The sequence below is a fragment of the Copadichromis virginalis genome, linkage group LG2 (assembly GCF_057382275.1).
Source record: "Copadichromis virginalis isolate Kocher_CV1m ecotype Utaka linkage group LG2, C_Virginalis_male_GT1.1, whole genome shotgun sequence".
Classification (NCBI taxonomy): domain Eukaryota; kingdom Metazoa; phylum Chordata; class Actinopteri; order Cichliformes; family Cichlidae; genus Copadichromis; species Copadichromis virginalis.
In genome coordinates, this window is record NC_140619.1 from 36,363,844 (window position 1) to 36,385,577 (window position 21,734).

General features: G+C 41.1%; 1 protein-coding gene across 1 annotated transcript; it reads left to right on the plus strand.

Annotated features, from left to right (window-relative positions):
* Nucleotides 1-1,968: 1,968 nt before the first annotated feature.
* Nucleotides 1,969-20,167, plus strand: tmem255a (transmembrane protein 255A). Its single transcript, XM_085433456.1, has 10 exons — nt 1,969-2,321; nt 7,178-7,320; nt 7,838-7,900; nt 13,454-13,543; nt 16,271-16,336; nt 16,485-16,570; nt 16,729-16,800; nt 17,129-17,291; nt 17,391-17,537; nt 17,769-20,167. The coding sequence occupies exons 1-10, from the start codon at nt 2,264-2,266 to the stop codon at nt 17,910-17,912; spliced, it is 1,032 nt and encodes a 343-aa protein (XP_085289582.1). The 5' UTR covers nt 1,969-2,263; the 3' UTR covers nt 17,913-20,167.
* Nucleotides 20,168-21,734: the final 1,567 nt, after the last annotated feature.

The window sequence follows — 21,734 nt, forward strand, 5'->3', positions numbered from 1 at the left end:
GTGCAGATTAATAACCTGAACATGTCCTTCAAAAGAAAAGCGAGCAGGGGTGCTTCCAGGATTTTTCTGGGCAGCCGGGGCCCATAAAATCAGAATATTCCATCAGAAATGAAAATTGTTTGGAGAACACTGGACATTTTTTACATTAATTTGTATTGAGTAACTATTTTAAAAAATACTCCAATGTCACTTATGGGGGACATTCACATTTCATGCTCAGGGTCTGTGCACAGGCAGTGTATAAGGCTGTTTTTCATTTCGTTTCTTTGTTTGTGTGTGTAAATTACAGTTGTCCTGAGACAAAGTGTAAACACAATTGTTGAAAAAGTAGCTCTCAAATAACATTTAAAATACAAAATAGCTCCTGAGAACCCCCCAAAATGCCCTTTTTCTCTTGTCCCAACTGATAACCAGATTTCATGTCAAATAGAAGAAGTTATAAATCCACTTTTTTTGTTTTAATTATATTAACACATATTTCTTATAATTGTTAAACTAGTGTATCTAAGTGTTTGTGAATGCATCATTAACCGTGCTCCTCTAGTCCATCAAAGTTCGATTATAGCCCATTTTTCAGGATCGGCTGGTCTTTTGGGGGTTTCATCTTTGGATACAGGTATGTAGAAATTCGTTTTAATGTGTTGAGACTTACATTGAGAGTTGTTATAGTCTGATCGTGATGTCTGTGGATCTGGTGCATTTCACTTGGTATGTGTTTGGCTGCCCAGTAGTCGTTGGTGAGTAATTGCAGTTTACTCCCCTGCTGCTGTTTGTTTAGGTTTTATTGTATTTTATTCTAGTTTTTAGGGTAATACATTGAAATATACAGTGGTTTCTAGTTCAAGTGAGTTGCCTGGTCTTTTCATTGTTGATTACTTTTTCTTTTTTAGTAAAGCAGAAGGTCTTTTTTGAGAAGCTGCGGGCACCTTTGGGGAGGTCCTCTCTCCTCATTTGTGAATAAAAGCACTGGGACGCAGGTGTAAGGGACACCGCTATGTTTGTCCAATTAGGACGTGGCAACTTATATCATGTGTTGCTTTAGCTGAGCTGCTATTTTTCCACTGTGTTTTAGAAATTTATTGAAAGAAACCAAGTCTGAGTGCTTTTGTGATAAATTGTAATTAAGGTCCACTTGAGTACATTTCCAGGGATGGAATTCCCAGGTGGCTTTTTTTAAGTTGGTCTTTCTTCCAGTCCTCTTTCAGCTGTTCCTCCAACCCGCCACACTAGAAGAAAAACAGCTCCTGTTCATGATACTTCTGAGATTTCCTCACATTTCGACATGCACTCAAAAGCATCCCTGTGAATAAATGATTAACAGTTTCCCAGAACGTCTCGCAGTTCTTGAACGCAACGCTGTAGTTGTGACGGTTGGTGGCGCTCGCTGCGCGTCCTGAGGCTCACTAAACACCAAGGTGATACTTTTTTATGAGCTTCTCTAGAAGTGTGAATTTAAATCTTCGTAATATCAAACAAAATTTAAAAAAATGATTTAAAACCCTTTTAAACTCAATTTGTCACAAAACAGGCGCTCAGTAGGATGTTTAATCCCTGTTTTCGGTGATAATTCACTGTCTAAGGAGCTTGGAAAGAAAAGCGTCTGGACTTCTTTGAGTTGCTTGAAGACGTTTCACCTTCATCCGAGAAGCTTCTTCGTTAATTCACTCTCATACCTCCTATTTATTTGTAATTTCTATTAAATCAACATCATTTTTGAAACTTCAGTCTTAATCTGAAAGGTTCAATTAGACAGATTTTTAATTTAAGTTGCCCTGAGGCTTGTAGTTGCTCCTCTTGATATCAGTTTATATATTTCAGCAAATAAACTTGCAGCAGCTGGTAAGCAAAACAGATCCACGCTAACCGGTTTGCGAGTGTAACGCAAAGTAACGAATATTACTATTTAAATAGTAACGGCTTCCAGAGTAGCTGCTTTTCGGTGTGTGTGTGTGTGTGTGTGTGTGTGTGTGTGACATGCGCACATACAACCAGCAGCAGCACCAGCGACCTGCTGTCCGACACCGACACGGCGAGAGGACGGACGCCGAGCGAGGTCTCCGCAGCCGCGGGGATGTAAATGAGACGGGCCCGGGCTTCAGCGGGACGGAGGACAGCTCGTCAGAGAATGCCCCAGCTCGTCCACCGTTAGCCCTCAGATTTACATCACCCAGCACTGAGTCGTGATTGTTTAATATTTATATTTATTTATTTATTTATTTATTTGGAAGAGGATTGGACTTCGGTAAAACGTCCTCCAGCCAGCATGCCCCCTCCTCAGAGCCTCCAATCCAGCGGTCTGACCCTCTCAGAGACGAGCATTGGTAGGTGTGCGAGCAAGGTCAGCGGCGTGTCTGCAGCAGGTTTTTCTGTAAATTAAAACCCGTTAAACTGACTTACACTGCGGGGATTTTCTCATGCGTCTTTTACCTCTTCCGTAACACCCAGGTGAGCCTTAAAATGCTCATCCACACCTGTTATTTACATCGGATGAGAGAAATGAAATCGTTTTATGATTTTCTCTCATGTCTTTTAAAAGCAGCCTGAAACACTCGTTGCATCACCGGGCAGACTATTTTTTCCTCTCCCAGGCCGCAGCGCGTCACTGCAGGTGCGGCGGCGCTGAGTAACCAGAGCAGCCTGGAGGTTTGGCTCCGATGGCTGCTGGCTGCCGCACACCCATTTCTTCTTCGTGTTCTTCTTCTCTCTTTCTTTGTCAGCGGGATGCCGGGCAGCTACCATGAAAAATAAATCGATTAAACGATCAAATACCGCGAGAAAAAAAGTCGCGGGAATATATTTGGCAATGCGGGTAATTCTCATCAGATGGCAGCACATCGTTGATTATTCAAACAACAGAAGTTTGCCTTGGAGTTTGTTTGTTTGGTTTGTTTGTTTTTTGAAATCCCTGTAAGGCATGTTGGGCAGGGGCGTTTCTAGGACATTGTTTCATAAAGTGGCACCTTACTCAAAGACATTTGATCAGAAATAAATAGAAAGTGAAGAGTTTATGAAACATTTATTTAATACAAAAACAAGCATTTAAAGTTGCAAATGAGACTACATAAGTAAAAAAAAAAAAAAGGCATAATCCTACCTCAATAATAACGTAAAGTATGCTTAAGCTACCTAAACGTTTCTCCTTAGTTAACAGAAAATTTTCCATTTTCTTGTTACTTTTGGCTTTTTTATACAGAATTTTAAGTTAAATTAAATAAACCTTGAATCATTTATATTAGATCTGCCATTCAAAAACTAGCACCATGTATCACTTTTAATTTGAAAATCTTCTGTGGCCCACCCAAACCTTTAAATCCATTTCTGTTCTTCTGGTGATTCACTGGATTTCTTTTGGTATTTGGTAGCCACCATACAATTTCCCTCCACAAGCTAATGATCAGTAGAAAAACTGTGCTAGATCAAAACCTGGCCTGATAAAGTTAGACTGACTTTATGTATTAATCTATTTTTTTCTTTTATTAATTTTTAATCCTTTCGATTGTAAACATTTAATGATTGAAATTTAATGGTAATTATATGATCTCTGCCGCAGCCTTTTTGTGTCCCGTGTGTTTGTGCAAATGAGTCCAATTAAAAGTATCAGTTTGACAAGAAACAAAAAATATCAGCCTAGTCGGTTTTAAATGTGGTAAAAGTTTAATAAAACAACAACTAAAGTCCAGTTTAGTTATCAATCCTCTTCTTTTTTCTTCAGCTACATTCAGGAATAAAACCCTCAGAGTTCCAGCCTCTTTGGAACTCCATCTATGCATCCTTTTTCTAAACTGTTTAAGAGTCTCTTTAAAAACTGTTTGGGTTTTTTCCCCCAAAAAAGAGAAAAAGCAGAAAAATTGTGATGCTGAGTTTTCTCATTTTAAAGGTAACATCTTCTAGTTTCTGAAACTGTGCCATTTTATCATGTGTCAGCAGCAAAACCCAGGCCTCACCCTAGCACCAGCTGAATGGTAACATGTTAATCTTGTGCTGGGTGAACTGTTCTGATGGCAGCACCAAGTTTCTCATGGTCATTTCACTCCTTCTGTTGCCTGCTGGAAAAGTAGTTTTCTCACAGTAGAACTGTTATTTTAACTCTAAGCTCTGCAAACTCACACATGTATTTCTGGCTCATTAATCTCAGAGGCCGCGTCCTTCTCTACGCAGGCACCATGGAGACAGAAATGAACTGTAGCCATATGTTTTAGTCACACAAGCTCAGTGTGCTTTCTTGTTTATCTCCAGGTTGGAGCATCAGTATTCAGCAGCAGACTTGACCTTGACATGTTCATGTATTGATAAAACTGAGTGTGGAAGTGACTCGGCTTAATCTAAAATGGGCTGTGACGACAGAATAAATCACCGAGGATATAGAAAGAGCGGTTTTGTGCAACCACAGACTGAAACAAATGCACGAGAGTAGATATTGAAGACTGCATCTTAACTTACCAGCCACTGCCTCTCTCTGCCATTCTCCTTTCTTACATTGATGAGGTTTGGCTTTAGCAAATTAAAGGAATATCACCTTAGAGTATTTGACCGTTGAAGGCTGATCTTTGGCACATTGATGTACATATTATTTATAGTTTATGGTCATCTCTTCAATGCTGCAGGTGCTCAAGCTCTTTATTGATCCACCCTGTTGGAATACGTGTAGAACGTGCTTTGGCCCTGTCCTTCACTGAAAAAAGCAAATCACTTTTATAGATGTCATTTGTTGCTCTGAAATTTGTAGATATTGCTCAGCATTAACGGCACATTAACACATGATAGCATTTGAACTTTTACCAATAATAAGTGGGCTGGTCCCGCTCCTCTTCAGTCCAGCGGATACAGGGTCTAAGCTTTATTTTGATTGGATGGACCACAGGACAGTTTTCCATTTTGGCTGAGTCCATATTGGGTGAACTGGATCCTGTCACTGTTTTTTATTTGCATTTAGAGGTTTAACTTTCATTTGTTGAATGTTGTGCAGAGTTCAGGCAAGAGTTTAGACAGAGAGCAGCTTCAGTGGCGTGCGAACCTGCCAAGGAAGTGTCTGGTGTATCCTCTAAACAGATGAAAGAGAACTAGGAGATTCGATCGTGGAATCAGGAAGTATAAGACAGTATTTGTAGGAAGAGGTTTGAAAAGTCAAGGAGATGAAGAAAGTAGATGGGAGTATGGGAAAAGGCTTATAGTGAGTTTATGAGAGGCAGAACACTAAGGAAGGAATGATTTGGCTAGGCTGAGAGCTTGAGCTGATAAGAATGCGCAGCAGGTTCAGGTGGTTAAGGATAGAGATGGAAATGTGCTAACCAATCTTGGAGAGTGAGAATATGCCAGAGAAATAGATTTTTAAGAACAAAAGTGATGTGCAGAGCTGCAGTGATCATAGAGGTGATAATCTTCAGTGATCTTCAGTATGGCTTTGTGCTGAGAACGAGCACTGCAGATGCCGTGTTTTAACAATTGTTGCACTGTGTCTTTGTGGGTCTAGAGAAAGCATATGATGGGGTGCTAAGAGAGGAACTGTGGTACTGAAGAAGGAAGTCAGGAGTCGCAGAGACGTATGTGAGGGTGGTGCTTCGATTGAGTCAAAGTAGGCCTTGGCTCTAAACCCCTTCTTGTTTGCAGTGATGATGGACATGCAGGCGTCTCCATGGACTATGATGTTTTCAGACAACATTGTGATCTGTAGTGAGAATAAGGAGCAGGCGGAAGAGAGCCTGGAGAGTGGAGGTATGCCCTGGAGAGAAGAGGAATGAAAGCCAGTAGAAGCAAGACAGAACAGATGTGTGTGAATGAGAAGGAGACAGGGGTTTCAGTCACACTGCAAAGAGTAAGGGTAGTGAAAGTGACAAGTTTAAATACCTGACGTCAACCAGCTAAATCAATGGACCGTGCACGAGAGAGGTGAAGAAGAGACCGCAGGCAGGGTGGAGTGAGTGGAGACAAGAATCTGAACATATCACTTGTAGGTGCTGACGTTAAGAAAAAATCTTTTTTAACCATAGTAGTAAATTTTTCCTAATTTTTAGGTAAGAATTGAATCATTAACTGGGCTAAATTGAAACTCAGTCAGGTCCTTGTGAATATTTCAAACATTCACACATGCAGCAGCTCTTCAGATACTTCAGGTTTTATCACTTCCTTAGAGACACATCAACAGAAGTGCCCACTAATGGTCAAAGCGAGGGCGGCAGAATACTAAGGAACAGTCACGAGTCCCTTTGTGGTTTTTCTCAATTGCTTTCACCCATTATCTCAAAACATTTGCAAAGTTCTCGTTCAGAATTATCAGCGCTTATTTGATGATTCACAAAAATATACAGAAAACCTGCAAGTTAAGGAGGTAATTCTATCAAATTTCTTTTAAGTCACTGAATAAGTCATTGCTGCTAAAAGGGATGAATCCCTCCGACATTGGGTAAAGTAGTCATTTTGCCAGAATGGATGAAGAAATGTGTTGCTTCAGCTGTTGTTCCTTGAAAGCTGTGTCCTTGTTTTCTCTGAAACGGAATATTTACTGTTTCAAATTGTTATGTTTGAGTAGAACTGATGGCCTTTGTGTATCAAATTGAATACTTTTCAGATGCTGGCATCAGGAGCAGGTAGTTTTAATTCTTAGTCTGTGAAGAAAAAAACTATGTAGGCTATAAACTAAAAAGATTTACATTTCCAGAAATGGCTATGCAGTACAGGACAATGTAGTTAATTTAGCAGAGTAAGAAAGGCTCTTCTCACCTTAAGCCACATGAAAGCATGGCTTAGGTTTGCAAAGTTGCATCTGAACAAACCACAAGACTTCTGACAGAGACCAGAGTGTTTGGCCATTACCCGCTGTGCCACACTAGAGAAACCCAAACACAGCATACCAGCAAAAACGCCTCATACCAGCTGTCAGGCAAAGTGGTGGAGGGTTGGTGAGTCCACCATGAACTCCCCTGGATACCAAAGTATTTTAGAGTCAAATGTGAAGGCATGGCTGAAACCGGGTCATGCAACAGGACTGTGATCCAAGAACAGCAGCAAATCTACAAACGAACGTCTAAAAAAGAAAAGAATCAAGGTGTTACAATGGCTTATTCAAAGTCCAGACCTGAACCTGCATGAAATGCTGTGGCAGGACCATATGAGAGCTGAAGCAAATGCCTGAATCTCTTTACTGCTTGTGCCAGTGTTCATGTTTACTTATTTCTTCTAGGATCCTTTAAGAGAAGAAAGAGGAAATCCATAATTGTGACGGTGATGCTGCTCATTGTGTCTGTGCTCATCCTCATCTTCGGCCTGGCAGCGACTACCAGGACACAGAACATCACGGTGGGCGGCTACTACTCAGGAGTCATTGTGAGTACACATTCGCACCGGCGCCTACCATCGACAGACGCGGCCCAGCAGGCCTGTTCTCTCTTAGGCTGCATGATAAGTGAAGTCGCTGTGCTTCCAGCACACTCGCCACTGCTCACTAGCCCTGATAAACCTCATCACCGAAGGTCTTTGAGCTGTAAATATTACCCACATTTATTATTTAGCATCACTGTCATTATCCACTGAATGAGGTAATATGTTTCAATCTCTAAACCTGTTCGTCACAGTACTTGGCTTTTAGCATTCTCGCTTACATAAATGGTTACTGTAGAGCAGGTTACGCCACGTTAGTCCGATTGATAAATTAATAAAACATATTGGAATTTACTTACAAAGCGAGCATCATAAGATAAAGAGAAATCACAACAACTGTACGATTATGATAAGTATTATTAATACTTGATATATCAGACTTGTGCTGAGCTTGCACTGTGCAATCAAGATTCTGAAATCAAAGCTAGATAAATGCCCTAACAGCTGTTTTCTCTCCTTTCAGCTGGGCTTTGGCTCTTTTCTGGGAATTATCGGCGCTCATTTGATAGAGAACAAGAGGCAGATGGTAAGAGGATTTATATTACCTCTGTGCACTGAGATCTCTTTCAGTGCTTCGTGTCACCTCATCTCAACATCACTGATATTAAACTGAATATTAGTCCCAGTTACCCTGCAGCAGACAAAGCAGTTTGATTATGGGAGCTGCAGTCCCACTCATCCCGAGGAGCTTCATGTGTTGAGTATCGGACAAACTATCCTGAATTTCGGGGTCGGGGTTACGCAGCCTGAAATAGAAATAGGGTGTAAGTGGAGGAAGACAGATGTCCGTGCAGGAATGTGGGGAAGGAAACTTCAGATGAGCGGAGCAGGTGGGAGGAGCCGGGCAGGCTCTGTCAGAGCTGGAGTTAAGAATGTGTTTGTGTCGTGACACTTTTTCCCATCATGCAACAGCATTTAGATGCCTGGAGTTCCAGTCAGCAGGCGTGTGTGTTGAATGAGCCCTGGCACATTACACCACACTCTTGTTTACCACCATAAAATCTCATTACACAGAACATGCGCTGACATTATTTATAGCGTGACTAGTTAGTGACGTTGTAACTGCACTGGTATTAGTTGTCTACATTCATGCACTGCTTTTATTCTGTTTATTTTAACTGTCACGGTGGGTGCACGAGGAGCTGCTTGTGGTCCAAGCTTCCTCTCGGTTCGTAGAGCGAGGTTACTGAGTTCAGCTACAGTATGTTGCCAAAAGCATTTGCGTGTCTGGCTTCACACGCATGAACTTGAGTGACATCCCGTTCTTGATCCATAGAGTTAATATGATGTCACCCTTTGCAGCTTTAACAGCTTCAACTCTTCTGGGAAGACTTTCCACAAGGTTTAGGAGCATTTATGGGAATTTTTTTACCATTCGTCCAGAAGTACATTTGTGAGGTCAGACTGATTAATTCATCCATAAGGTCTGTTTGAGGTCAGGACTCTGTGTAGGCTAGTCAAGTTCTTCAACACCAAATTTGTTCTCTTTGTGCACTGGTGCGCAGTCCTTTCACTGCAACTAAGGCTACGTTCACACTGCAGGTCTTAATGCTCAATTCCGATTTTTTGATCAAATCCAATTTTTTGTCTGCTTGTTCACACTCCAAATAAAATGCGACAGCAAACGCGCTCTAGTGTGAACCTCAAAGCGCCCCGCTTGCACAAACGAAGAAGACGTCACACAACGCGCTCTGTTTAGACCCAGACCAAACAGTATTGTTTGACTGATGGCCCTTAATATAAAGACTTATTTCGGACTTTACATTTCCCAATTTTGCTTTAAGTTATAAAGTTATTTTGTTATTTACATTTGGCCTAATAATGATCCTTATTGCTGTTTTAGAGGAGCGGTGCTTCAAAGGATAGCTGCAGATTTCTGTCAGAATCTGCTGATTATACAGTACAAATAAAATGTTCACATTTCTCCAACGTTGTCTTCCCAACAGTTTCACTGACATCTACACTGGATGGCCAGGAAGCGTTCACGATGTCTTCTACGGTGCTGATAATTGGCGTCTGTCTTGTGTCAGTGACGTAAAAGACAGATTTAATGCAACATGACCATCAAACAGCAGTCGCTTTCTAAAACATCGGATATGTATCGGATTCAGTACCACATACGAAAGTGACCCAGATCGGATTTGAAAATATTGGATTTGTGCCGTTCACACTGTCAGACCATGATCAGATATGCATATATGCCTCGGATATGCATCGGGTCGCATAGGGTCAAAAATGTCTGATTTGATGCACTTTCGCCTGCAGTGTGAACGTAGCCTAAGGGGCTGAGCCCAGTTCCTGAAAAACAACCCCACTACATATTTCCCCCTCCACCAAACTTACACTTGGCACAGTGCAGTCAGACAAGCAGTCCTGGCAAACATCAAACTCAGACTCATCCATCGAGAAGTGTGACTCGTCACCCCAGAACACACCTCCAGTGCTCTAGTGCAGCATAGAGTCACCACTGCATCTGATGCTTTGCATTGCGCTTGGTGATGTATGGCTTGGATGCAGCTGCTTCGCCATGAATCCCATTCCATGAAGCTCTCTACTCAATGTTCTTGAGCCAATTTGAAGGCCGCGTGAAGTTTGGAGGTCTGCAGCGACTGACTCTGCAGAAAGTTGGTGACCTCTGCGCGCTATGCCCCCAAGCATCCGCTGACCCCGCTCTGTGATTTCTTGCTGTCTTGCAACTGTAACCACATAATTTCCTCAGGGATTAATAAAGTATTCCGATTCTGATTTTACATGGCCCACTTTGTGCTGAGTCGTTGTTGTTATGAGTTTTTATTGAAGAATCCTTGAATTATTTAACATATTTTATACTTAAAACGGAAAGAAAGAGAGTAACTCATCCGATGTATTTTTTTAACCACTTAGCGAGCATACTCTATCGCCCATGTTGCAAGAGGAAAGTATATCCTAGGCAGCTGCTATGAGAGGGGCTCTAGGCTTAGATTCCCACATTAGTATTACAGAATTTGAAATGTTAAGCAGACTTATAACTACTACTACATAGCCCCAAACAAATTTTGTTTGTAGGGTTACCCTTTTAAAGGGAGTATAGTGTTTGTTCGGGGAGGCCGCAAAGTCAAACTCAGCCGCAGTCTTGACATCGCCGGCCCACAACAGCTGGTGCCTAAGCTGATATCTTTTTATGCATTCAATTGGCAAATCCCATATAGAGCACACTATTTAAGCTGCTTTAACCTTCCCACAGTTGCTGTGCACTGCCAGCCACTTTGCAACGCACCTCTACCTCAGCTCGTTCTTTTATTGTGTGCCTGATTTTAACCAGCACAGTATCTGTTTTCACTGATGCCTGGTCTTGTCTGTGCCTTACGCTGTCCATGTATGCATGTGGGAAGGGCAGAGAGGTCAAATATAAATAACTGCAGATGGAAAAACAGTCGTCTTTTGACCACGGTTGTCCTGACTGAACTGACCTGCTAAAATAATTATAAAAATATCACAGAGTCTGTGGTGACATATCAAAATGGGTCAAATTTCCAGCGACACTTGCAGTATATAGAGCAGCTTCACTGCTTGGCTGACACGTTTCATTGGGGCTGTGAAGTGACGTCTGAGTAGAAAAGTAAAGCGCTAATTACTGATACTCACAGTGAGAAATATGTGAAGTATTAAGTGTTCATTTAAAAACCTTCCGATCAGTCGTTGTGATATGACCTGTGAAGAAGCAGACTTCAGTAAGGGCATGTTCCTTATTCGTATACATATAGCTGCAGTGTGAGACCGATATCCAACACCATCAGATGATTCCCAAAAAGAATGCAATGTCCACATGTACAAATGCAATAACAAACTTCCTCAAAGTACAGCACTCAAACTACAATTTAAAGACATAGGTCAGAATTCTTTTTAGATGTCTTTAATTTTCTGTCTTTAACTGAGTTTTGTCAGGTCTAATAAGCCCCAGTGTCATTTCTTCTGCTGTAACTTTGAGGCATCAAATAGCAAAAGAAACCAAAAAAATTACAAAAAGACAAATTTTTTTTCAGATTCAAAGGAGCTTGGAAAGAAAAGCGTCTGGACTTCTTTAAGTTGCTTGAAGACGTTTCACCTCTCATCCGAGAAGCTTCTTCAGTTCTAAGGTCAAATGGTGGAGAGTCCCAGATTTAAACCTAGTGGGAGTTTCCCCCCACAGAGGGACAAAAGGACCCCCTGATGATCCTCTAATCGCCTGAGCCAAGGTGGGAAACTGGGTGTGGGTCCCAATCAGCCAGAGTTTCGGGTGAGCTCATTGTGAAACCTGGCCCCACCTTATCATGCAAATTCCTTAGCGCATGGCACAACATAGAAGAGCCACCTCCACAGGACAAGACTCAGCAGTTCATCTGCATCTAAAGGTCAAAGGTCACTCTTTCGAGGATGCCAATGTTCACATTTTGGACAGAGAGGACAGATGGTTTGAAAGAGGAGTGAAAGAAGCATCTATGTCCACTGTGAGCGACCATCTTTGAACAGAGGCGGGGCTTACGACACCAACTGTCTGCCATCTATAATCCAGTTTTGAGTTCCCTCCCCAGATGCCTTAACCCCATTTGACCTTAGAACTGAAGAAGCTTCTCGGATGAGAGGTGAAACGTCTTCAAGCAACTTAAAGACGTCCAGACGCTTTTCTTTCCAAGCTCCTTAGACTACGATGGCCTGGATGATTGAGGACCTTCACAGACTTTTTTTCAGATTGTTTTTACTGACCTTAAAGGACAGTTTGAAAGTGACCATTTATGTGGTTCTTTCTATATGTTGAGAATACACACCTGAGACATAGTTTCTAAGTTACTGAGGCTTTTTGTCAGTTTTCAACCAATACATCATTAAGTTGTCCTTGAAGAATTTGGTGGCTGTAAGCCAAATCTTATTTAAATTTTCATTATGAGAATTCATTCAAAACTTTTCCAGCTATCATGCTTACAGACAGAATGACACGCACACAAATGCTACTAAAAACATTAACTCTTTGGTGGTTTTTAAATGTGATTGTTAAAGCTGACCAATCATCCTTTTTTACTCTCTGACATATATAACAAGACAGTCTCATAGCAGTTTGTGATAACAGCTGACCTACTCATCCATGTTTCTGCAGACATAAATTGTCCATCCTTCTTACCGTGTTCCTGAACACAATTTTTTTGGCTGCCATGTTGACACTTCCCCTCTGAAGAGTGTGGACAAAAATGTAACATTTCATATTCATTAACAAATCGATGGCTTTTTCCTGTGTATTTCACATTCTGCTATGAGACGAGGCTGTTTACGTACTCTACATATTGGTCAATTCCACAAAGTGATAGATAATGAGGTCACATAAGTGGTGCATGTGAGCTAAACGCTCAGGCTTCAGTTTGCTCTGAACATTTAGTTCCCTTTTTTCTACTATTGGATTTTTATGATTATAAAAGAAAGAAGGCTTCCCCTTAGTATGGTGATCTCAGGGATACAGCTCTGGGTGTGAGCACAGGAGGTCTGCCCACCTTCTGTGTGTGAGGGGCAGCCAATCAGAGAATAGGCAGCATAAAAAAAGAGGGGTGGGGGGACTTCAGAGTTTCTGCACAAGGTACACAAGAGATTAGTTTGAACTTTGACTCATGAAAAGCTACTTTAGTAATCTCCAAGAACAACCACGTCCACTTTTAAAAGGTCAGAGGAGCTTCAGCCTTTCAATCTGGACTCAGATCTGATTGTGGAAACTGTACCTCAAGCTGCTCAGTCTGTGGTGTCACTTCACACTCCCTCCCTCCTCTGTGGTGGGGCGGCTCCAGAGGAGTGGGGTGATGTGTAACCGAATACTGGCTGTGTTTCACCGAAGACTGAAAAGAGAAGAGGTCTGTGGATGGGTTTAGGTAAAGGGTTGCACTGCGAGTGCTAGATGTTTCCACTAACTGGACCTGAACTGTACTTCTGCACACTGATATACATGAGTGTACTGCAATTTCAGCTGGTTTAAGGCCACTGGTGAGAAAAGAAAATGAGAATGATGCACGTTTATGTTAAGATTTACCCTTCTATTGAAAACCCAAATATGAAGCTCGGGCCTCTCCATCTTCTTCCACAGTTAGTGGCATCCATTGTCTTCATCAGCTTTGGAGTGGTGGCTGCCTTCTGCTGTGCCATCGTCGATGGAGTATTTGCAGCGAGGCACATTGTAAGTATCACAAAAGCTTATTTAACTTATCCTGTAAATTTAGATCATTCTAATTACACACTAATAACGGGCTTCTTATTGGGCGCCAGGCTACATTAGACGCATCCCCTCCTCGACGTCCTGCTCACATCTTTCAGGCTGGGGTAGCTGCCACACCCTTCTTGTGAGACAGAAGGGTGTCTCACAAGATGATTTATTTTGTGGTAGAAGACTGTTATTCTCCATGATGCAAAGCACAGAAAACAACAAGTAACCACTAATGCATTCTTAAAACAATTATGCTGAAGTAAGTTAGGGCAGTGTGAAAAGGGAGATTCCCATTAGCAGGTTTTCGTTCGCCACTAATGGCGTCAGTGAAGTGGAACATTTTCCTTTCAAACAGCATTTGGTACACTAGACTCTGAAGAGGCGCACTGTTGAATCAAGTGAATTTAGGAGCATTAATTGAGGAGCATGGTCGTTAAACTTATCTATTTTTGCTATATTTGGTAGCAGTTTTAAACCACACGTTCATTTTTTGTTCTTTGAGGACACAGAAAGTGAAAGCACAGTCTTGATTTTTACAGCTGATTGAATGTCAGTGTTATTTGTGATATTAATGATTTTCATCTGAAGTGCTTGCTCAAAAAGGCTCTTGTTTGCATCAGAGAACAGTGAGGTCAGTTTTATTCTTATTGATTTGGTAATACATAAAAGCTCCTTTTTATCGTAGCGTATACTGAACGATCCAGAGTATGCTACACAGTGTCATCAAGTGGCTGGTTGGCTGTTTTCTGTATTTGCACGTGCAGTCACAACTTCAAACTTGGCCTGAGAGTTAACGTCGGCTGTCTGACCCGACATTCACTTGAAGGATCATCACTTGTGATTGATGAGAGCAGTCTTCAGTTCTCACCTTCTTGCAACTTTCTCCTGTTTTCTAAAAAGAAATTCAAATAAACGCACCTGGATCAGAGTGCTAGTAGTGTTGCACTGGTCCCCAAGGAGACACCTCATATAAAATGTTTGCTGGTATGTGTGTTTTTATTATTAAACTGTAATAATGAGTAGGGACATAGTTGTTAGTAATTTAATATAAAAGTAGTGAGGGTTTACAGATATAATCTCAGCATAATCTTAGTATATATTTAAGTATGCTGAGTGTTTCCTCTGAAACGTCTGTCATTCTTCCAGGGTTGTTTTTGTTTTTTTAAACTTTAAAATAACTTGAACAGGGGAAAAATTATGTAAATAAACCATAAAACTCAATATGGCCTGATCACATTTTGCTGTCCTCGTCAAACTTTCAAAGTAGATTTATTTTTGACCCCAGTATTTTTTCTTTCCCAGTAAAAAACAAAGTCAGACCAAATATACGTTTCCCAGGGCCATAAAATAAACTGACCCAAGCAGTGTTACTTTTGGACGCCTGGTCATGTAGCGATAATTCACCCTGACGATTTTACCTTTGTGCATTTTCTGAAGAAACTGCAGCGTGAACGCTTAAATCTGAATGTATGAGCTGAAATGAAATAATTGATGAATTTTAAGTTAAAAAGAACAATACTGTGAATGCTTTTCAAGCATTCCCACTAGAAATGGTCCACATGTTTGATTTAGCAAAGATTTTAGACCAGATGTCCATCTTAATATAGCATTCCATGTGGGATGTAGGTAAGGAGGACATGCAAAGGGTTTGTGTTACAGAGGGGGATGCTAGAGATGAAGGCAAAATGATGCTGTCAGGCAGATTTGGGGTCACTATCCAGAAACAAAAAAAAGACAAAACAAAGGAAAAAGTGCAAGCTTTGGTGACCAGAGAGGAAACATGGAACAAATGAAGAAGCAGCATGTACTAGAATGTGAAAAAGAAGTGAGAAAATGTGAAAAAAATCCATATTTGAGTTTTTTAGGGAGAGGGGACACAGAGGGGGGAAAGGAACATAGAGCCCACAAGATGACTGGCAAAATAAGACAGGAAGTAACAAAACATGACAACACCTATACTGAGAGAGACTTAACAGGACCCAAGAAACACAGGGCAGGCTCATAAAAGCTATGAGACAAAAACAAAACACCTAAAGCAAAATACTTATAGAAAATAGACATTAACTGAATCTCAAGGACTAAATTGTAACCAGTAACTTAAAACTCCACCTGAAGAAGAATAAACTCAAAGCTACTGTGGGGATCACTAAAGGAAGCAGCTGAAAGAAGACAAATTTTACAAAATAAAGCTTTAAAACATGTAAGACAGAATTATGTAAAATCTCTCCTGTTAAAATGGTAGCTGGTTATATTAAACTGGCCCAAAGTTTTTTATAAAATGGTCTGTTTATGTGCATGTAATCCCTGTGAGCCTGAAGACGGCTGTAGAAGCTCAGTTTCTGACAGTTTTTTCTACCCTTTGTTGCTGTATGATGTAAAAGAGATAGGATATCCTTAATCCCCGCCCACCTGCTTTTTCAAATCTTTTGCTTACAAGAAGCAGCCAATCAGAACAAAGTTGGTTTAAATGGATGGAAAAGTCTTGTTTCACAGAGTGTATGAATTGAGGCCCCTTAGATAAATTAGCTTTTTTTTTTGTTTTGTTTTTTGCTTTTCTTTAACTTCCCAACATGGAGCTGGAAATGTCCATAGCAGGTCTAATATAAAACTTTATTATTAATTTTAGTTGGCAAACAAAATAAGACTATTCCAGCATTTTCATATTCATCAGTTCTTTCTTTTATGCCGTTTCTTCTGCAGGACCTCAGGCCTCTGTACGCGGGCCGCTGTGCTTATCACACCAGTGACACGGCGTCTGAGCATGATGTAAGAAAGACATTTAACTCATATTCAATGAGCCATTAAATGCTGTCTGTCAGTGTGATCATTATTTGTATAGGCTTGAATTGTTGGGGGGCTGAATAATCCATGCAGGCTCAACGAGAAGAGACATAAGCTAATTTTTGCACTTCAGGTGCCATGTCATACAGCAGGCATATCCTGTAACCTGCGAGTGAAGAGCAACACCTGCTACTGCTGCGAACTCTACAACTGCGGGAAGTGAGTATGCCGAGGGGGTCGAGCACCCTCAGAACCTGTGCCTACTCGCTATACAGTGTTTATATTTTGATGTGCGCTCCTGTGTCATTTTAATTAGCACTGCAGCAGTGATTGTATCAGACCAGGATGTTTCTTTTCTTTTTTAACCTTTGTTTCAGAGAACATCCTCTTATGGGACCTCAGAATAAAGATGTTTTGAAAAAGTTTAAGAAATCATCCATGATTTGGAAGTAGGTCCCTTTTTTCTAGGCTATTAATGCCCAGTATTGATCAACTCGGTCTTGTCTTGTCTTATTTTATTTTTTAAGAAAACATCATAGAAATGTGTTGTAGGTTGTCATTTCCTCTGCATGTTTGTGTGTCACCAACCTCAGTCCGTGTCTCCTCCCAGCTTTCCAGCAGCAACCTCTGAATGTTTATAACCATAAATCAACCCCAGTTTTGTTTTTCTGTGTCTTGTTTATGTAGGTGCATCTTTAAAAACTACTAAACACTGTCAGTGATTTTTCTGGCTTGACTATAAGCTTTCACCCTCTCTGTTTTACCCCACTGGCCTAGCCGTGATGAGTTAATGGGAGGCTACCATGAATATACAGATGTGAAAAGCTGCCAGGACGTCATACACCTCTACCACCTCTTGTGGTCGGCTACGATCCTCAACATCGTGGCCCTCTTCCTGGGCATCATTACTGCAGCAGTGCTGGGAGGCTTCAAAGACATGGTGCGTGCACTGAACGAGCATGTCAGATTTATCAGTAGCCGCTTCTCTGTAATCGCAGCTCTCTAACTGTTACATCAATGCACTCTGTTGCTTCATCAGACACCTGCTCCTGCCTCAGAGAGCACATCTGAACCAGAGGCCATCACAGCTCCAGTCCCTTCAGAGATTCCCCCGCCCGTCACGTCTCTCAACCCATATTACAACACCGCCCCCTGCCTGCCACCGTACTCGGCCTACGACCTGCAGGTATGCAGCTGCTTTAAAGGTGCAGTTGAGAAGTGTGTGCTTCTAATTATTTATGGACAACAGTCAAGCTCTTTATCAGGAAATTTGTGTTAGTAGGATCTAATGACGATTGTTTCTAGGGTTACCAATTGGATCCATATAAAGTATCTCATGGTCCTCACGCATTTGATGCCAGCATACAATAGCTCAAAGCATATATATATTGTAATAAATGTTTTCCTTTATTCGCAGGGCTCCTATGTGTTCCCTGACTCTTCAGGCCTGTCAGACGATTCCCAGTCTGGAGCCAGCCACCTCTGGCCTACAATGATCCCTCCACGCTACTCCCCTCCTCACAACCTTCCAGATGAGAAGCCCCCACCATACAGCCCGTAAGACAGCTGCGAGAAAAGGAAACACCTGAAACATCATCGGGTGTTTGCACAGTTCCTCTGGACTTTTCTTCATAATCCTTCAGAAGAGTGTTGAAGAAAAAGAGGCGAGGAAGGGGAGGAGAGCCACAGAGCACACTAACTTTGACTTCAGCCCAAGGCGAGGGAGAAAGCATTCGTCTCCCCGGGCACCGCTCACACTCTTCTGGCCTGCACTGTGTGTGTTTGTGCACATGCACATCGAGAGAGACAACCTGGTCAAAGCCAGGACTGTTTACACATCTATCTGCCTTATGCAACGTAAACAGACTTCCAGTGTTAGATGTATTCTGTAAAAGGACAAAACGACAGAGCTCATGCTTTACATTCACCTCTCTTTTGCAGAAACTGTAAATGCTTCCTCCATCAAGATGGAGATCCCGTCCTCACTGGGAGGATGAGTACAGCTACATGTGCAAGGTCGACGTTGAGCTAGGTGAAAGCTTTGGCATATTTCTTAAAATCTGAATCAGCTAGATAATTCCAAACTTAAAAATTGTAGGCCCGGGCGTTTGTTTCTGTAGCAGTCAATAGTGTCCCTGTGCATTATTACAGGCAGAGTTAGCAGAACTGGAGGTATTACATGCTCATAATGTATGTGCAGCAGTATAATATGCAGTTAGGCCTAGCATATACAAACAGACCAAGATTCCTATTTATCAAATCTTCACGTTATGTTTAAGAATATCCTGATCAGTGTGTGGCAAACTTTGCAGAGCAGCATTAATGAAGAAATAAGCTATTGTACCTACAGTAGTTGTTGAGGATAATCAGATACCAGTTACACTCCAAACCTCATTTACCGTGTTTCCACTAACAGCAGCAAAGCAGGTAAGCATCATATATGTGTCTCTCTCTTTGTCAAGTAGCAGTAGTAGCACGTTTGTGTCAGAAGGGTCATTCCATATAAAATCAGTCAAACCTGATCCACCGAATCTGCTGAGGGTTTGTTGTGCAGACAAAGAAAAATAAGTGAAATCCATCTTCAAGAAGCAAAAAAGGTCCAGCGTGATCATTTCAGTAGATTAGACAGAATCTAAAATTATCAGACACCTACCAAAGGCTGCAACTTCACAGGTGTTATACAACACTAGATGTCAGTTTTCAAACATAAGGAATCACGGCTAGAGGCTGAGAACTAAATGGAGGGAAAAATGAAACGTTTCATAAGCTATTACCTGTTTGAAATCCTACAAAGTGATATGACCATTTAAAAGTTACCCACAATGCATTTTTGAGGTTTTCTCCAACGAATTCTCAGAAAACATCCAGGATACCAACAACACTTGTTTCTGTTCCTCGCGTGCAATTTGGACTGGAGCTATCACATGATACTGATTAGGTATATTGATTATAAAGAAATAGATCAGACCAAAAATGTAAATTTAGCTTTGGATCCTGTACTGAAATTTCACCTGGTTAGCTCCAGTACTTAAGAAGTGAAATAATAAGCCCATCTAAGAATACAAATGTGAGCGTGGCCATCATTAAAGCCTGTGGTCGATAGCAATCAGTTTGCAAGTTTAAGTCTACTTGAATTCATTTACACAAAACCAAACACTCAGCAGTTAATGGTTATAGATAGAAACGTGTGGCATACAGTAACCAATTAATATACACATTAAAATGTTTATAGATTATTGTAATATGCACAACTAAAATAATTGAATTGGCAGATTCATAAAATCTAATTTAATCTTCTAGGACAGACTGCTTGCAGATACAATGACCAATAAGCCTCCATGCCTGCACGCCATTTTCAGTCTCTATTAGCCTTCCCACATAACAAAATCCCCAGCACATGACACATATGCTGACATTCATGTATATATATATTTTTTGTTGTTGAGTTTTTAGTGGCTCAGCACCCGTTAATCCGATTTTTCGTTCACTTAAAAAGCGCCAGTTTTTCGACCTGCCCTCATGTACGTTAATCTGAACATTTTATAGTACAAAGGAAACATTTCCCCTGAAGTTATTGTGCACATTAAACTATCCTCTTCTTAAGGGGTTCAGGTTGGAGCCTCACTCTGGTTTTTCTTTTTCTATGGAATGACCCAGGAGTTTGTGAGGCTCAGTGTGAACAGTCAGTGCTGGATTCGCTGATATGAAACCTCGTCAATGTCCAAGAAAGCAGTCACTGTCAGCTTTGATCACGGCTTTTCCAAATTTAAACTGCACATTCTTCTTCGTCACGTCATTAAAACTTGTTTTATGTAACTCACATAGTGCTGTTTCTTTTTTTATCTACTCGGTGTTGGTTACCTCTCCAGTAGGTCACAGGAGCAAAGGAGGAACTTCTGCCACAGCTTCACCTATTTTGAGGTGCATGGAGTAAGATGTAAAATTTTCAAGAGGTCAAACAACACCGGTAGCACCTCTACTACATATGAGGCAGATTATATTTTTTTTCTGCTTCATACTTCTGTAATTGTATATTTTCTGACGTGATAAAGGAAACCAGCAGTTGTTTTACACACTAATGCTGGAGGTTTGACATCTTTTGCACTATGGTGCTATGTATTCGTGGTTTGCAGGGGATAAAATTACCCCCTGTAATTTTTCATTTTTAGGTCACTGTGAGTTTAGGTCATTGTGAACAACTGCTGAGTGGTTTGCTATTAATTTGGTACACACGTCCCCCATACTGATCAATTGTATTCAGTGCTCTGAACTTAACTTCCTAAAGCGGACGTTACGCTCGGTTCCACCTTTATAGTTGTTAGACGCAACTAGAGCAGCTGTACATGGTTAACACTTCAAAAGATTTGTCTTACAATGTGTGTGACAAACTGAAAAACTAAGCTCACTCTTAATGCTTCCATCAAAATTAAGAGGGTAAGTAGTAAATAATCAGCAAGTCTGGTGAGGTTTTGGCACCTTGCAGGTCTGGAGCATTCAGATGAGTGTTACCATAACGCCACAATCTCCCCAGGAGTGGACATCCCAGCAAATTTACCCCAAGGTCAGAGCATGCAATGTTCAGAGAAAGTGCAAAAACCCCGGAGCTACATCTCAGACAGGCCTCATTTAGCATGCTAAATGTTAAAAGTCCAGGACAGTGCAAGGACCTTATAACAGCTGTCAAGCCCGATGGTGGAGTGATGACTTGAGCTCATCTTACAGCCACAGGACCTGGGCACCTTGCAGTCATTGAATCAACCATGAATTTCTCTGTACAGCGTGGTATTCTAATGTAAGGCCATCTGTCTGACAGCTAGAGCTTAGCCCAAATTGGGGAATGCAGCTGGACAATGATCCCAAGCACAGCAGCAAATTTGAATGGCAATGGCCCAGTCAAAGTCCAGACCTCAATGCTGTCGTGGAACCTTAAGAGAGTCGTGAATGTGTGCAAACCTCCATGAAGTGAAGAAACAATAAAGAAGAAAAGGGTAAAATTCCTCCACGATGTGAGAGACTGATAAAGTCATACAGAAAGCGAAAACAAGTTATTGCTGTTAGAGATGGTTCTACGGGCTAATGAAACATGGGGTTTACTTTCTCAAGCAAAACCTTCATGGTTTAAAAAAAAAAGAAAAAAAAAAGACTGTGGTAAATTTAAATGTTCCCCACTGGTTTTGTTGGAATAAAAATGCTAAATCACACCCCAGAAAACATTTTTACAGGTGAACCAAAAGAAAATAAACCTTTATAACAAGATTTAAAGCCAAAGTCCTCACACAGCTGAGCTGCTAACCTTTCAGTACAAAAACAACAAGTAAATACACTCCCTTTTGAGCAAAACTACAGGATTTATCCATAAAACACTGTAGAATACATGCTACAA

What these genes read in the sequence shown, in the direction of transcription:
- tmem255a (XM_085433456.1), top strand. Translation starts at nt 2,264, where the DNA reads ATGCCCCCTCCTCAGAGCCTCCAATCCAGCGGTCTGACCCTCTCAGAG. An exon ending in GCTACTACTCAGGAGTCATT is followed by an intron (nt 7,321 to 7,837) that starts GTGAGTACACAT and finishes CTCTCCTTTCAG; the next exon opens with CTGGGCTTTGGCTCTTTTCT. An exon ending in TATTTGCAGCGAGGCACATT is followed by an intron (nt 13,544 to 16,270) that starts GTAAGTATCACA and finishes TTTCTTCTGCAG; the next exon opens with GACCTCAGGCCTCTGTACGC.